The sequence below is a fragment of the Bidens hawaiensis genome, unplaced genomic scaffold (assembly GCF_021521415.1).
Source record: "Bidens hawaiensis isolate Kalapana, Puna unplaced genomic scaffold, B.hawaiensis_p1.1 tig00019788_1, whole genome shotgun sequence".
NCBI classification, from domain to species: Eukaryota; Viridiplantae; Streptophyta; class Magnoliopsida; order Asterales; family Asteraceae; genus Bidens; species Bidens hawaiensis.
Genome location: NW_027493000.1, coordinates 166,297 through 184,048, shown reverse-complemented (window position 1 = coordinate 184,048; position 17,752 = coordinate 166,297). Strand labels below are relative to the sequence as shown.

The following is a 17,752-nucleotide window of genomic DNA, read 5'->3' as shown; positions in this document are numbered from 1 at the left end:
ATATACAGTTTTGGTATATCATTTAGACTTTATTTTATAATTAATGATTAATGATTTGAATCTAATTTTGAACCTTCATATTTCTTTATAAATATAAAATTTACAATTCATTTAAATTTAAACATATATGTATATTTTATGTTTTATATAATTCCCACTCATGTGTTACACGGGTCACTCACTAGGTTATTTAATTCAAAAGTAGATTTTTTTTCTAAGATGGTAATTTAGTATATATATATATATATATATATATTAGTTTAACCTTTGTTACAAATAATTCGAATTTGTAGCAGTCAAACAAGTCTAAGAGTCTCACAATAGAAATTTGATCATTCATTTCAAATTATAAATTGTTTGAAGGAGATGAAGGTTGTGGGTTATAGTTTACTTTTAATTGGTAGTTTGGTACCATATTGTTCTTCTGTATTATTAGATTATAGATATGTTTTGGTATATTGTTAGTTCAAATACTAGCATTTGGAACCATATTGAAGTATGACCCGAGTTTGAAAAAATTAAGTATATTTTTTTACAAATTCTTATGTTATTGTTTTTATATTTTCAACCGTGTGTAACACGGGCTCTAATCTAGATATCAATAATAACGATTATATCAATAATAATTGTTCCTTAAATATATTGAGCTTTCATTTGTTCATTATATATCAATAATAATTGTATTACCAAAATTATTGTTATATTACATACAATTACTTGAAAATTTGACTGCCATTAATTAATTCTTTATATAGTAACTGTTACACTTTTAATTATGTTATCAAAATTATATCAATACCATATTCCTAACTAGAAATAAAAATTATTTGTAACTTTTAACTTATATTCATTTAAATAAATTAATTATAAAGTTTATTTAATAGTCATCAACCATATTCATATACATCATCTACTAATTTATATTTTAATTGTATTTTAATCACTATGTTTATTGTATAAAAGGATAATATTTTTCTTGGCCTAATATAAGTTTTTACTTCAAACCAATTCTTAAGTTGACAACCATTAATTTACATTAAATCTTATATTTTAAAAACACCTAAAAATGAGGCATAAAATGATTTTAACATAATTATCAAACAAATAGTGGTTGCTAAAAATAAAACACGTTTTCTCCTCAATTTATACATTTTTTCATAGAATAACTATTTGTGAACATGGAATGTTTTCTTAATTTATTCATATTATTCCCATAAGGAAAAAACGTTTTCTAATTATTTCTTTGTTTAAAGTTTAATTAAATTAAATTTCTATTTTCATCACTACTAAATTAGCATGTACGAAATATGGCGAAAAGTTTAATCTTCTGAGTAGATGCATATGTCTAAATGGGTAAAAAAAATATAGCTACAAAGGAAACGGGTTAAATCGATACACAATGAAAGAAACATAAAAGCTAAAAAACACACTCTGTCAAAACATTTTAAAAGATTTGGATCATTTGAAGCTTGCTAATGTTAGAAAAGAAAGGGCACATTTGGATTTGAAAAATGAAGTCAGTGAGAAGGTAAAATGGTTGTTAGAGTATGAGAACTATGAGTCAAATTTTGATGATATTCCAAACTCTTTGGAATCTGAAGATTATATTTAAGGTAACACTAATTCAATAACTTAGTTATGTAGTTGATTACTCTACATTTTTACTTTTATTGTTTACTTTGTGTTTTCTGTTTAAGTTATTAGTTTAGTTCATAACTAGAAACTTCCAAAAGCGTACAATAAACGTCCATAATCGTTTATTTTGTTTGTCAGGTTGTGAAGGTAATTTGCTTTTTTGGTGTAATTTTGAAGAAGTTGATGGTTGGTAAATTTAACTCCGACATGTTTAGATCTTCTTTTGGTCTCTCCTTTTTATGTGTATATTTAGTTTGTGTTAGTATTAAGCTTGAATTAAGACAATCTCAATAATCAATAATTTGGTTACTAAATTATGTTTATTATGTGTGTTAGTTTAATATGACAGTGAAAAAATATTATGATTTTGATGACCAATTTGTTGCATTGTTTTTAAAAAGCACCTGGATTTCTAAGACTGTGGTTATAAAGTTATGTTAAATTTAATGATTTTCTAAATGTTTTCTTATGAAATTTTATGATTGTATATATATCTATATCTATATATAAAGCATGAGTTAGGGACATTTTAAATTTTAAGAGGTACCAAATTCATTGCTTTATATACAACACCTAATGCACCAAAATTTAAAAAACTAAGGGTAATTAAGTCTTTACTTACAAAAATATACTCACAATTTTAGTCCCTCAACTTCACTACCTTTTTTGTAAAGTTTAATAATAGTTACACATATGCTCCCTAATTCAAAACCAACTACCCCACGACTTTTTAACGGGCATAACTTTTTCACACGTTAATATTTTTTCAAAAAAAATACGTCATAAAAATGAGCATTTTATTCTCTTTAATTTGGGTATAATATTGTTATGGTTTTTAGTTTTAAAAATTTAGCATATTACGCGCTTACCATTTAGAACCGGGTAACAAGTCAAGTCGGGCAAGTTCGGGTCATTTATAAAAGTACAATAGGATCGGAATGAGTCGATACAAAAAAATGGTTATGGTTCGGGTTCGAGTAGAAATGGGCCAGATCAAAACGTTGTCGAGTCAGAACGGGTTTGGGGCCATAATGGGTTGGTTTAAAAAATGATTTATTTCAAGTTACTGTATATTGGTTTAGCATGTTTTAATGTTAGTAACGTGCATTCTCGTCCGGTTACACGTGTTCAATCTTTGATTACACGCAACTGGCTTTGCACGAGTTACACGCCCAATTTTAGGCTATGTGCTCACTGTCATCAGGTGACGTATGTACCGACACGGACTATGCTTTAGATATTGAGTTGCGCGTGCGCCCCGCTGCATTTCGCAGGCACCATGCTAGTATATATATATGGTAATTATTACATTCACACATTTTCTTTTTAGTTTTACATAGTCTTCTAGATATTAATGTTAATATAAACTCATTGTGACATACATTAGCATTTTAGTTTAATACTTAATCAGGTTGCATGGTTTATTTTGTTTTTCAGGTTCTATAGCAAAATACTTTTGTTTTTGGACGGAAATTTTTGAAGTTCATACTGGGATAATACGGTTTAAATATTTTCATGGCTTTGCTAATATAGACAAGTTTGTGTAACCATTAACTTTTTTATGTAGGCAATGTAACTCTCTAATATTTTGTTTAGGCCATCCTAATATTAATATATGGTTGTCTATTTATGAAATTTTATGGTTGTCTATATTGATTTTGTTATTTATCTAATTTCAACCGTGTGTAACACGGGTACTATCCTAGTGTGTAGTACAACAGTATCGCACATTAATATGTATGTGCATTAAAACGTCTTTTTATTTTTTTTTATTTTTTCCAGTGAAAAGTAACAAAATATAAAAAAACAGAAATTTGAAAATATATTTTTGTGTTTTTAATTAAAAACAATTCTTTAGGAGGTTTTAAGTTTTCTATCTAAGAATGAGTTTTCTCTTAATCATCTTCATATATACATATATATATATATACATATATATATATATATTTGAACTTTTTTCTTGAACGTAATATCGTTTTACCTTGTAAACGAATATATAGCTATAAATATATGTATTATTGCCGCTTGTAATCTGTGTGTGTGTCACATATATGTATGTATAATTATAGTCCATCTCTTATGAATTCGTGTTTCTAATTAGAATGATTTTAACACCAACGTTTGTATATGTCGGACAAAGTGATGTGTGACCCGGAAATCCTCCACTGATTACCAACACGATACATATGACAATGTGGTTTTTTAAATGCACTTAATAACCTAATTACTCAATGTTAAGCTTATCATGAATGTTTTCGATTTAATTATTATTATTTAAAGTCATACGAATAATAACTTGTTTTGACGGGGTGTCACAGATGTGCTGAAGCTGTGTTTTCCATATTTCTCTAAGCTCATGTCACACCCCGACTTAGGGCATAGGCGTGTGACCAATAATTGGTACATGTTTTGTAAATATATCAGAATTGTGGGTTATTTAGAAGAAGTCTTTATTTATAATAGAATATTAATTTATTTGGAAAGCTTCTCGGATAATAAATGCCCGAGTGTTTGATTTATAAACCTTGTTTGATTTTACAAATCATGTTTACAATATTTTAATAATAAACATTTGAGCTATCTCTACCTTGCAAGCGTCTAACTCCATGAATGGCTCTAATTCATTGCTACATGTGCTAATATAGTTCTCTGAAATGTGGGTGGAATACGTCAGTGATATACTGGTGAATCATTGACTCTAAAAACATTTATTAAATCTTTGACTGACTGGCATGTCCTAATGTAGTTTTCTTGAATAATCTCAACATAAACATATATTATTTATGGGATTTGTACCACTTGTCATGTACACACAATTACGGTTCTCCGGGAACTGATGCCAATTAGAGAACTTTTATTATGATTTCTAGTCTGCGGCCTTAGACTAAACAGATTATGTTTGGATCCAGACACATGTGTACTTGGTCTGGATTGCTTTTATTTTCTATCTTGTAAATTAGGGATCACGTAATCTCTAATAACCATTTGATTGACTGTACCCGTTTATCTTAATGACTGATTGTAAAAGGTTTATCATATTCATATGTGATTATTTGTTCTGAATGATATGGTGATCTCGTTTGAAAACCTTTATGAATGATTGATGATTAACCTATAAACAAATAGGTTTATAAATACTCGGATCGTCTCTTGATCCAGCTACAGACCTTTAGTATGGTTTTGATAGCTTTAAACATTGATTGATCATGTGTTTGAATAAAATATTTAGATCTGAAACCATTTTCTTTATTTGTTAATGATGTACTGAGTTTCTTCTTCATGAAGAAACATCTATAAAAAAAATTTTCTTCGAGAAGAAATGTCAGTCTGAATATAATCCTTGTATGTAATATCTTATGTTTCTTAGTCATGAAGAAACACTTATTTGGCCATACCCTTTCATATAAAACTTTTATGTTTCTTAATCATAAAAAAACATTTTAAATATACTCTTTGTATGTAAAAGCTTATGTTTCTTAATCTTGAAGAAACAATATTTCACCTATATCCTAATGTATATAAAATTCTATGTTTCTTAATTATAAAGAAACATTATTTTATCTATAACCTTTGTATTTATAAATATGATCAAGGTCTAGGATATACTCTCGACTATGGTCTAAGCCATGATATAATAATAAAATAATAACTTAGGCAGAACCCCTACCTTATAGGGGTATTCAGAGTTAATACGCTTAAGCTTATACGAGCAACACTTCTACTTTATATCGCGTATTAAAGTCTATACCATCAGAACTTCGGGGCTTGGCACACACCACGATGCTCGGCACGCAAAACGAGGCTAACCATATGGAGATAGTGTGTTTTGGTGTCAGATGGAATGTGCAGTAAACCTTTCTATTTATAGAAACTTTTGTGCTCCTTCGTGCCGCACGAAGGAGAAAGATAAAACCGTTCACGTCGCGCGAACCGACTCTATAATGATGAGTCATCTCCGGGACTGTCACGTGACGCTACATGGTCGACACGTCATGCCACATGTCCACACGTGTCATACATGCAATATGTCTTCTTCGCGTAGCGCGAAGTAGTCAGGTGGTAGTTCTTCGCGTAGCACGAAGGATCAATATTTTAGATTTTTCACTTTTAGTCCCTTGTCTTTGGTAACTTGTCATGTCTTGGTCTTACTTCAATTTTCCAAACATACTAAGGCGGTTCTCGGTGATGCGAGCGTGCGAAGTTCGCCATCAAAGAGCCACATTACCATTCGCCCGTGCTCGTGCTCGTCGGGTGCTTCGCACCCTTCGTTAGGACCACTGGTATATGCTAGGCATAAAAGAATATAATTATGGAAACTCATTTTCTTATAAAGAGCTTCCAGATTTATCTTAGTTTCCATGTGGGAAGAAATTTCATTTCCTTTTTATAACTAATGTAGAATGCTTCAACTTTCTTCCATTCTTCCATGTGGGATGGATTCTCTTTTCTCATTTCTTTAATATGTGATCAACTTTCTTATGAAATATTTTTATTTCCTTATTTTCTTTTTATTTCCTTATCTAAATTTTTCCCATTACTTGTCTTTATAATATTTTTGGTCCTTCAACTTTACTAAGTTGTCAAATTTAGATAGAAATTTTGGGGATGTTACAGCTTACTTCTTGCGGTCAAAAAGTGGGTTAAGGAGAGAGTATTGATACGAACTATGGGTCTTATCTCTTTGTTTGGTGTCTTTTAATTATTTGTTTGGTTTGCATCCGTTTGGGACCATTATGGCCTTTTAATATTCTTCGTAGTGTCTTATGTAACTCTTAATATTTTGTTGAATTGTTATTAAAGCTAGTGCTAATCACATCTGGTCATTCATTCCGAGAATCGGTTTTTATTTTATCTATATGCTTCTTGTTTCTAACCCTATCACATAGTATACTGTTATCGTGAATTTAACTAAGAACCCAATTGAAACGCTAACACACCAAATCATTCGATCATGTCTCACTTTTTAGTATTCTCATTAGGACTATCGGTATGGTTCAATGGTGATCACGGAGCATGCCTACGTGCCCACGAAGCATGCCTACGTGGCTCATGTGAATCTAGCGGAACACCGCCCCGGCCCTCCTCACGTCACGCCTAATGGGAGGCGCCTGAGCATGGTATCGCGGCTCACGCTTCCTCTTTTCCAGTTTCTTTTTTCTTTTCTTTGATGCAAGCAATTATTTGGTGGAGAAGATGGGGTTCGCTTTGGTTGGAATATGGGTTCGATTTGGCCGGAATAGTTTGGGCGGTGAAGAAGAAGATGAGGCTGGCGGTTTTAGATTTTTAGGTTTTAATGGAGATGGGTATGATGTTTGTATTATAACTTATATTTATTTTTTAAATATTATAATCTTAAATTTGGAGATGATGAGTGTTAATTCTATAATATTGTAACTTTTAAATTATTTTATAAATATTATAACATTTAATTTATTTTATAGTTTTAAATATATATTTTAAATATCATAGATTGTATTAAATAAAAATAAAAAAAAATGAAGAATGATGGATAATTAGGAAATGATGTATATCCTTATGTTGAAATGTGTTAAAGGGTGATGTTGAATGATGGGGGAAAACTGATGTGACGCAGATGTGACAAGTGATGAGAATTGTGTTGAAAGGTGTATATCCCGTAGCCTTAGGGTTGGAGTCAGACGCAGACGATGAAACAGTGTTACCTGGAATACCCTTAGGGCGTGTTTGTTTCACAGAATTCATGGGAATTCAAATGAATTGGAATTAAAATCACATGACATAACGTGTTTGTTTAATTGGAATTGGAATCTTAATTCCATTTTGGTGTGTTTGGTTCAAAGAATTTAAATTTGAATTCAATTCCTTCAAATTCCTTTAAATAAAGGAATTTCAAATCCTTCCAAAACGTAGAGGAATTCAAGGAAAATTCATTGGAATCTTTTCGCAAGTTATTATTATTTTTTTTAATGAAGACAACGAATAAAACATTTTAGCCTTTTTACCTTTTTTTGTTTTTAATATATATTTTGAGTTATGAATTTTTATTATTATTTTGGATATTTTTTGAGGAGTTTTTGATCTTAATTAAAAAAAATTATAACGCAAAATATAAATAAAATACAAAAAAACTGAAAAAACTAAAATGTTTTCGCCGTTATCATCATTAAAAAAAAGCGATTCTAATTCCTTTATGATTATAGATTATAATTCATTTGTCAAGTAAACACATTAAAAATGGAATTGGATTCCGGTCCACTCCAATTCCAATTCCAATTCCAATTCATATTATAGAATGTTTAGATTCTGAATCAAGTTCTTTCAAATTTTAAATGTTATGCAAATTTCAAATCAAGATTTCCATAGAACATACCTTGAGAAAAGAGGAAAAGAGGGGGTTGTAGTTTGGAGATGAGATTGGAATTGGAGAGAAAGGGAAAATATATGGCGCCCTCAAAAGAAATCCCCAAAATCCAAATCCAAATCCAATTGCTTGATTTCATCGGTTGCCCTCCTTTCCAAATAATTAAAAACAAAACAAGTTACTTCTTCTTCTTCTTCTTCATTGGCTCCGAGTGTTTTCCTGAACCACCACATTCATCTCCTACAAACAAACCCTAGATTCTTTCTTTCCTTCCTTCCTTCCTTCCTGGATCTGTTTCATCGAGGTATCCTACTCAACTCATTATTCCCACTACCTATGCAATGCTCTATTTCCATTATATATCAGCTTCATTTTCATAAATTATAACTTAGGGTTTCACAATTCTTATATCCTATCACATTTACTTTTTCTTCTCTTCTCTCCTCTTCCATATATATATATATATATATATAGGTAATGCTTATTGTTTACCATTCATCTTTATCTAAATTCATAAATACTTTATGTGGTGATTTATGATACATGATTGAAAGGCTAAATGATTCTTCTTCTTCAATAATTTACTTTTCTATAATGATCATCACTCTGCATATCTCAAAACCGATTTAAAGAACAAGTTTAGTAGAAATAATCTTTTTTCTTGTTTAATCTGCTGTGGTATATTGTTGATTTTTTCTATGTCACAGCAGCAACACCTTAGTTCTTGTGTAGGTAGCCGGTACAAACCTACAAAGACATATCAGCAAATTACTTTGCTGGTTTTTTATGTACATAATGTTAAAAACATTTTATAATCGAAACGTTAAACGATTTTTTTTTATCAATAATTAGTGTTTTATAATGATCAACACTGTATATGTATGTGTATATGCAGAACACTAGGTGATGTTTACTGTTTGTTTGTTTATGTCATGTGTAGGTTATATTATCTAAACATCATCATCATCATCGTACTCAGTATATCCCACCAATAGCAAAGCTATGGTAGGGTCTGAGGAGGGTAAGATGTAGACAGCCTTACCTCTACCCTATAAGGATAGAGAGGCTGCTTTCGGTGAGACCCCCGGCTCGATAGTAGTTTTGCATCAAGCCTTGGACATAAGGCACATAGCACTCAATCATCGGGACACCGGCTGATCGGTGCATGTACCCTTGTCTTTCGGCTATCAACGCCACTACATGATGCCTGATTAACCGTCCGTCACTTTTAACGTTATTTTCACGAGATTAGTAAAATAACGTCAAAATTAGTGCAATTTCACTTTTGCCCACCCGAGGGTTCACACATATATACATCATATGTGCGCACCACAAGCAGGGCTATATATTATCTAAACATGTATAGGTAAAATTTTCAAAATTAAAAAAGCAATTAAACAGATCAGTTTGTAAATATTGATTAATTTTTTAACGATTTAGACTTGTTTTTAATGTTCTGTAATGACTGTCACTCTATATATATAATATATATGTATGTGTATGTATGTATGCATGTATAAACTATGAAGTATTGAGCACCTTTTTTTCTTTTATTGTTGCAGGTAATACGCTTTTCGGCTTTTAAACATCTATTTGTGACTATGGATAATAAAAGATTAGGCAACAGAGAAATTGTGCTTGGAATGAAATCCATGTGTGCAAATGACAGAAAAGTTGTTAAAAAGGATGAGAAATTGCCGGAAGGTGTTTCAAATGGTTCAAATCTTGAAAATAAGACCAATGAATTAAGTCAAACAACTAGCCAACATGACAACGGGCAATCTAGAAGAACAGAAAGCATTGATATTAGGGATATTGTGTTGGGATTAAAATCCAATGATTATGAAACTAAGGAATTAAGTCAAACCCCAAGTCAACACAAGAAATCTAGAAGAAAGGAAATTACAGTTGCTAGTAGTCCTAGAATCTTACGCTCAAGATCTCAAGAAAAACCCAAGGTTGTTGAATCGGTTGATGTTCCTTCGCAAGAGAACAAAGAAAAAAAAAGAAAGAAGAGAAAGAAGACACACAAAGAACATCATAATAATGAGTTTTCAAAAATTAAAACACATATAAAGTATTTGTTAAATCGAATGAAATACGAACAAAACTTCATTGAAGCGTATGCTGGCGAAGGGTGGAAAGGCCAAAGGTTTGTTAAATGCTTGTTTTATTTATTATTGTTCATAAAGCATAATATTTTATTATATGTTTATTTGATTTGTGATTTATTTTTTGACAAGCAGTTTAGAGAAATTAAAACCTGAAAAGGAGCTTGAACGCGCCAAATCAGATATCAATCGCTACAAATTGAAAATAAGAGATTTGTTCAAACGTATTGACACATCATGTGAAGAAGGAAGGATTCCAGAATCTCTATATGATTCTGAAGGGGAAATCGGCAGTGAGGATGTGTGACATTTTTCTTAACTTAATGTTCTCTTACATTTTGTGATTTTGATAGCGGTTTTTTAATTTTTGTACTTTTTGGGCAGATATTTTGTGCAAAATGTGGACAGACAGACGTTCGTCTTGATAACGATATTCTTCTGTGTGATGGTGCGTGTGAGCGAGGATTTCATCAGTATTGTTTGGATCCGCCTTTATTGAAGGAACAAGGTGACATTTCAATCTTAAAATATTTCCAATAAAAGTTTTATATTTCTACATTACATATTAAGTAATCATCTTTAAAAGCTTACTGCTATTGTTTCTTATATGCAGTTCCTCCTGGTGATGAAGGGTGGCTTTGCCCTGCTTGTGATTGTAAGGTTGACTGCGTTGACTTTCTTAATGATTATTTGGGGACTGATCTTTCTATTGAAGATAGCTGGGAGGTCTGTTATTCAAGTTAAATTTATGATATCCGGGACCCCGATTATGTCGTTATGAAATTTCATTATCTGTTAGTGCAGAAGGTGTTTCCTGAAACTGCAGTCTCTGGAAATAAGTTGGATGATAATTTAGGGCTTCCTTCTGATGATAGTGAAGATAATGATTATAATCCTGATGGTCCACAAGTGGAAGAGGATGGTTGTAATTTTGATGGTCCACAAGTAGAAGAAGATGAGGTAGATGCAGGGGATTCTAGCTCTGATGAGTCTGATTTTTCTTCTGCATCTGAAGATTTGGCGGAATTTGCAAAGAATGACGATGTTTTAGGGCTTCCTTCTGATGATTCCGAAGATGATGATTTTAACCCTGATAGATTAGAATCAGATGAAGAGGCTAAAAAAGAAGGTTCTAGTTCAGATTTTTCGTCTGATTCAGAAGATCTTGATGACATAAAGAATGAAGTGGCATTAAATGAAGTTCACAAAAAGGAAAAACCAATTGAAGGGAATACGGAAAATGACGATTTTGGCCCTATAACCGTGAAGAGAAATGTTGAGAGATTGGACTACAAAAGGCTGCATGATGTGAGTTGGTCTTAAAAATTGAAGCCATTCAATTTAACATATTACTTAGAAAATTGCACAAATGGTCCCTGTGATTTGACCAAATTGCAAGTTTGGTCCCTGGATTTTAAGAATTGCAAACTTGGTCTAAACATTTGTGAGAGTGTTGTACATTTAGTCCTCAGTGTTAATATCGGTTTTTAACGAAAAAGTGATGTCATGTGCTTTGAGAGTAATTGTCATTTCAATTTTGTCACTAATAATATAGTCTTTCAAACTCCAGAACTCCTAATGATGATTTCATCACCTTAGATTTTTTAATTGAATTTTTTATTGTAAAAACCGAAGGTGAGGAAGTCGACGCTAAGAGTTATGGAGTTTGAAACACTATTTTATCAGGGTTTTAAATTTGAAAAGATACAGTTACCTCTCATGGATAGCACACGGCCTCATTTTTTCGTTAAAAACTAACTGGGATTAATGGTGGTGATTAAACGTGCAACCCTCTCACAAATGTTTGAACTAAGTTTGCAGTTTTTAAAATTCAGGGACCAAACTTGCAATTTGTTTAAACCATATGAATCATTTGTGCAATTTTCTTTGTTAAAAATCTGTTACAATCAAGTGATAAACGTTGAACTTCTGCTAATATTTTTGGCTTGTTTTTGTTGGGACGTGTCATCTTTATAGGAGGCGTATGGAAATGCTTCATCAGATTCAAGTGATGAGGAATTTTCTGATTCAGGTGATGAGGATGTTTTTGATTCTGAAGCTCGTAAAAGAAAAAATACCAAAGGAGCAAAATACATAAAAGTTATTAAAAAGCAGGTAAGAGGTTAATTGTTGAAGACACAAGTGATTCTCTAGCACACAACGGTTTTAGTGATAATAATGGTAACAGATCATCATCGTGTAAAAGATATGGGGGAGCTTTTACTCAGGTATTTGTTCATAATTCTTGTCATCTGATATTAGCAATATTCGTAAAAATACATTTTGTTTTAATTATCTTGGAATAAATGAACCGATCAAATCTAAAGATACTAAAATTTAACAAGCAAACCATCGAACACAAATAATTAAACAAACGAAGTTTTCTTGTTTTTGTTTGTTTGTTAAGGAAATGAGTGTGTTCATGTTCATTTATGTTTGTTCACTAACTGTATAAATGATTGATACATTATTGTAAACAAACGAGGTATACCTGAACATAGTTGGACAAAAACAAATCAACATAATTATGTGAACACCAATTAAAATAAAAGTAGATGTGTGAACATCGGTTTGTTGGGGCTAAAAAATAAATAAAACTGAACTAAAATGTAATATTGGTGATCTTTTATTTTCCTGAAATTGTTGACAAAATGTTAAGGGCCTAAAAGATATAATCAAAAATTTACATGAACAAATTTACGTGTCAACTAATGAATGTTCACGAACAAGACATGTATTCTTGTTTGTTTGTTTAAATAAACGAATTTCTCGCCAAACGATTCACTGAATAAGCTTATGTACAACCGTATCGTTTACAATGTTTTATTTTTCTCTTTTTTGTTTTGTTGTGTAGAGGCTGAATGAAGCTTTCAACGAAAACCATTATCTGGATCGTGGTGTTAAAGAGAATTTGGTCAAAGAATTGAATCTCACTCAGTCAGGTTAATATCACTAATTTGGTTAAATTGTTTTCTATTACTGTGTTATTATTATTTTTTTATTATTATTTTATTATTATTATTATTATTGTCATTCACAGGTCAACAAATGGTTTGAAAAAGCGCGCTGGCGGTTAAATCACCCTGAAGGGCGTGGTAAGTCAGTTAAATCGCCTCTCAAACCAGCAGAAAAGTTAGTAGCAGAACAGACAAACGAGGTAATAATTAATGTAGTATCAACAGCCCCAAGATCTGGAAAGAGAGAAACATTAGTTGGTGCTTATGCTGGTTAGTTTTGTGAACAGTTGTTAGGGCTACATTCTGACGACTCGGAGGAGGACGATGGTGATTTTAAACCTGATAAACTTGATTCAGATGAAGAGGTTGAGAAGGAAGGTTCTGGTTCAGATTTTACATCTGATTCAGAAGATCTTGATGACATAAAGAATGAAGTTATATCTGATGAGGTTCAAGAGAAAGAGGAGTTAATCGAAGGAAATTTGGATAATGATGATTTTGGCCCTATAACTGCAAAGAGAAAGGTTCAGAGACTGGACTACAAAAAGTTGCGTCAGTCACTTACTGAGTTATTATGGCGGTTTTGACTCGTTCATAGGTTACTTACTGAGTTATTATGGCGGTTTTGACACGTTTACTTATGAACGGGTCTAGTTGGGTCGAATTTGACTCAAAGGGTCACTTTTAAGGGTTGAAAGTTTCTTGGAGTTCTTTTAATTCATATAATTTTCTTAATCGTTTTAATTAAAGATTTAGGTTGAATTTATAACCATAATTAAAACATTCAATTTTATAAACTTTTTTTTCTAGTTATCTGTTTATAACGAGTCATTTAATCAGCCCATATTGATCTGCCAATCAAGTTCCAAGCATACGGGTTTAAGTAAAAGGGTTAAATTTGTTAATTTTTTTTGTTTTGTTATTGTTTTGATGTGTAATATGTATAGGAGGCGTATGGAAATGATTCGTCAGATTCAAGCGATGAGGATTTTATTGATTCTGAAGTTTTAAGTGCACAGAAAAATACCCACGGAACAAAAGATACGGAAAATAATAAAAAACAGAAGCAAAGTGAAATCACACCTGTACGTAAGAAGCTAATTGTTGAAGACACTAGCTATATTAACGGTAGCAGACCATCATCGTATAAAAGACTCGAGGAAGCTGCTATTATGGCATGTTTTTGTTCATAGTTCTTTTTTATCTAATAACTTTTATCTAATAACACTTCAAACTAATATTTTGTTTTCCCTTTCGATTTTGTTATGTAGAGGCTGAATGAAGCGTTCAACGAAAACCGTTATCCTGATCGTAATGCTCGAGAGATTTTGGTCAAAGAGTTGAATCTTACTCACAGTCAGGTCAACATCACTAGTATATTTATTACCTGAATCAACACTGATGGTTCTTCTGCATTCCCATCATCTTATATTGTTATGTTATTATTACGATTTACAGGTCAGCAAATGGTTTGGAAATGCCCGGTGGAAGTTTAATCACACTGAAGGGCACAGTACATTGGTCAAATCACCGGCAGAAAAGGTAGTTAGAAAACAGGCAAGCGAGGTAATATCTACAACTCCGAAATCTAGAAAGAGAAAAACGAATGCGGATTCATCAGATCAACCTACTCGCAGAAGTGGCCGAGTTCAGGCTAAAAGTTCGTAACGCTATCAAGTTTTGATCTTTCATTAAGGTACTTTTAATGACAACTCGCCCAAAGCACACATTTTTAACATTAATATGGTGGTGGTGTTCGAAGGATGGAATTTGAAAGTGCGTTTCATCTAATAGGGTGATTTAGTTGTAATGCTGTACCATCTGTTGCATTTGGGTGTAATTTGGCATTAGTATTCCTTAAAACTTGTTTTTGCTATTACAGAGAATGTAGACATTTTTCTAGAGATGTGTTTGTAGACATGAGTTTATTTAATGCACCTCGTCATTTTCTTTAACAACATTGTAAAACCAACCTAATTTGGTTGTAAGATTTTGAGAACGTAATTGAACAGAATTGTTTATTATGGTTTATTTTATTTCATCAATCATTCCATTTTGAATTGTATTTTTAGATTTCTTGAATTGGGATTGTTAAAACATTGAGTATATTAGAGTACTAGGGTATAGGCCCGTGTTACACACGGGTGGAAAAACATAAAACATAATAAATTTAAACAAATTCAAGCAACACAAAACTTTTTCAACTTTCGAACCAAAACGTTAACCATTTACAATGTCTATATATTAAAAGTTTAAAGTCTTAATATATGAAGCCAAAAAATATATCAATAAAAACTACATCATGATACATGAAGTCATAAAGTTTTGTTTATTAACCAATCATCGAAATAAAAAGAAATGTATTGTAATTTTTTATACTTTTAAAGAAAACTAAAATCATCACATAATCAAATCCCAGTAGTTAGTTATTTGCATAACATACAACTTATATATGCAGAGCATATACAAAAGATATATATATATATATATATACACACACATAACTAAAAAGTAATTTGCATAACACAAAACTAACGGCTAAAAGTAATTTGTATCATTAGTTTTTCATTTTTTTAACTAAATCATCAAAAAACTAAACCTAAATAACTTAATCACCACACAGTAACACACATATCCAGAAAATAGAACTTAATAGACAAGAAAAGTTATACATAATACAAGCATTCCTCAAATACTCAAAAAGTAAAAAGTTAAAAATGAGACTTTTACATATTTTCTATCTTTTTATGTAAGGTCAAATCATATATCTTTATCCTTTTATAATATCAAATCTTAATGATTGTAAAAAAGTTTTTGATAGTTTGAAATTTGTGTTCAGAAATTATTTTAAGCAAGACTAAAAAGAAGAAGAAGTGTGATGTATCTTGGGTAGAGAGTTTGATACCTCTTTAATGCTAAGTCTTGAAATACAAAAGATTTGACTTTGAATCTAAAAATGGTAACACTTTTTGATAACTTTCGTGTTACAAACTTTACAGGAGAGATAATAAGCAAATCTTGTGGTATTAAGCATATGGTACCAACAATACCACAAATTTAACCTACATACATAAACGTATAGGTTATAACCACTTGGAAAATAAAAAGGTTTAATCTATGAATGCATTATCTCTTACTTTATATTAATTATAAAAAGGTTTAAATTTTATAAAGACATCATACTTATCCACACTTTAATCACCGAAAACACATCTTTGAAACTTTGTTTTTACATCATCAAAATGATTTAGCCAACCATTCTTCTCAACTTAACAACTAAAGTTAAAAACTTAACTAATTATTTAATGCAATTTATACCTTATGTAGTACATATAATCTCATCTCTCTATACTATTATTATTACTATCATCATCATCATTATTATCATTAGTTTAGCCTTAGTTGTGAGTTTTCGGCTTCTATTTGGGATTGGTTGTGTTATTGGAGTGGTATTCTGCATGCCACTATCTTATTAAATTATAACCAAATTTCATAGTTCTAAATTGAAGAAAAAAAAATCACTAAATAGTAATTAAAATTCATATATTTGTATTTGTCTCCTTAATATAAAAAAATCACGTAATATTAAAACATTTTAATAAAAGTTGAGTAACTTTAGTGAAACACAAAAATTTTGAAGGGCTCAATATAAATTGAAACAAATTACCTAATAAAAGTTGAGTAACTTTAATAAATTATCATTAAAACAAATTACCTAATAATAAGTATTTTTAACAATTTGAAGAATATTTAACTTTAAATATTAATGTGCTAACTATTAAATTGCAAACTATAAATATAGACAAACAGAAAAACAAATAAAGCATTCAAATTTTAAGAAAATAAATTAACGTTGATTCTAAAAATAAATGAATAGTACAAAAGGTATACTTTTCTATATATACAAATAACATGATTTATTAAGGATAGGTTCAAATTTAGGAAACCATTTTCTAAGAATATTAGCTTGCAATCTTGCATTCTCGTACCTTAAAAATAAAACATACAAAAGTATATAATAATATGTATAGGTCAAAAAGGTTTAAAAAATAAAACTAACAAAATTTAATAAATTTGTATAAATTTAATGGTTAACATATACCTGTTCATCAGCAACAATCATTTCAATTGAGTAAAACCGATATGGATTGTTATACATGTGCTGCTTCGATCAACGAATTACACGAACCTTGTCCGTGTAATCACGATAAGCCAAATCCAAATCCTTCAAATAGATGATGTTGTTGTAATAAAATATGATAAAATTTAAGATTTATGAGGTTATATAAATCAATAATGTATTAAGATACAAAATTTGTATAAATGTACCGGTGCTCCATGAGTTGAGAAAAAATCTTGAATATTGTAAGTATGAGAAACTAAATATGAGCGTGCAAATTGTGAGCGTGTGAGGGAGTACTTACATAAAATTAGAGATGAAAGAAAACAAAAATTTATTTTTGGGTATATGAAAAAAAGCACAAAATTGATCTTTCTTGGTTAGATACATGTATAACTAAATTGTGAAACAATTTTAAAATTGTTAACTTGTTTTTATACTTAGACCAATATGAATAGTGATTTTGGTTTGAAATGAAAAGTTGCAAAATATATTTAGGGAAGGTCAAAAATACTTTTCTACACCTTTTTTAAGTTCAAAGGAAACCATATATCAAAAGAGGAAACACACATATTATATTAAGATTTTT

General features: G+C 30.6%; 1 protein-coding gene across 1 annotated transcript; it reads left to right on the top strand.

The window, feature by feature from the left end:
* The first annotated feature begins 6,828 nt into the window (after positions 1-6,828).
* On the top strand, positions 6,829-12,213 carry LOC143559193 (pathogenesis-related homeodomain protein-like). The gene is made up of 7 exons (XM_077047852.1): positions 6,829-6,945; positions 9,538-10,127; positions 10,222-10,387; positions 10,471-10,594; positions 10,700-10,812; positions 10,891-11,394; positions 12,064-12,213. The coding sequence occupies exons 1-7, from the start codon at positions 6,829-6,831 to the stop codon at positions 12,211-12,213; spliced, it is 1,764 nt and encodes a 587-aa protein (XP_076903967.1).
* Positions 12,214-17,752: the final 5,539 nt, after the last annotated feature.

Coding starts and splice junctions, on each gene's coding strand:
- LOC143559193 (XM_077047852.1), top strand. CDS start 6,829: ATGGGGTTCGCTTTGGTTGGAATATGGGTTCGATTTGGCCGGAATAGT. Junction 6,946..9,537: donor TTAATGGAGATGGGTATGAT/GTTTGTATTATA, acceptor TTATTGTTGCAG/GTAATACGCTTTTCGGCTTT. Junction 10,813..10,890: donor CTATTGAAGATAGCTGGGAG/GTCTGTTATTCA, acceptor CTGTTAGTGCAG/AAGGTGTTTCCTGAAACTGC.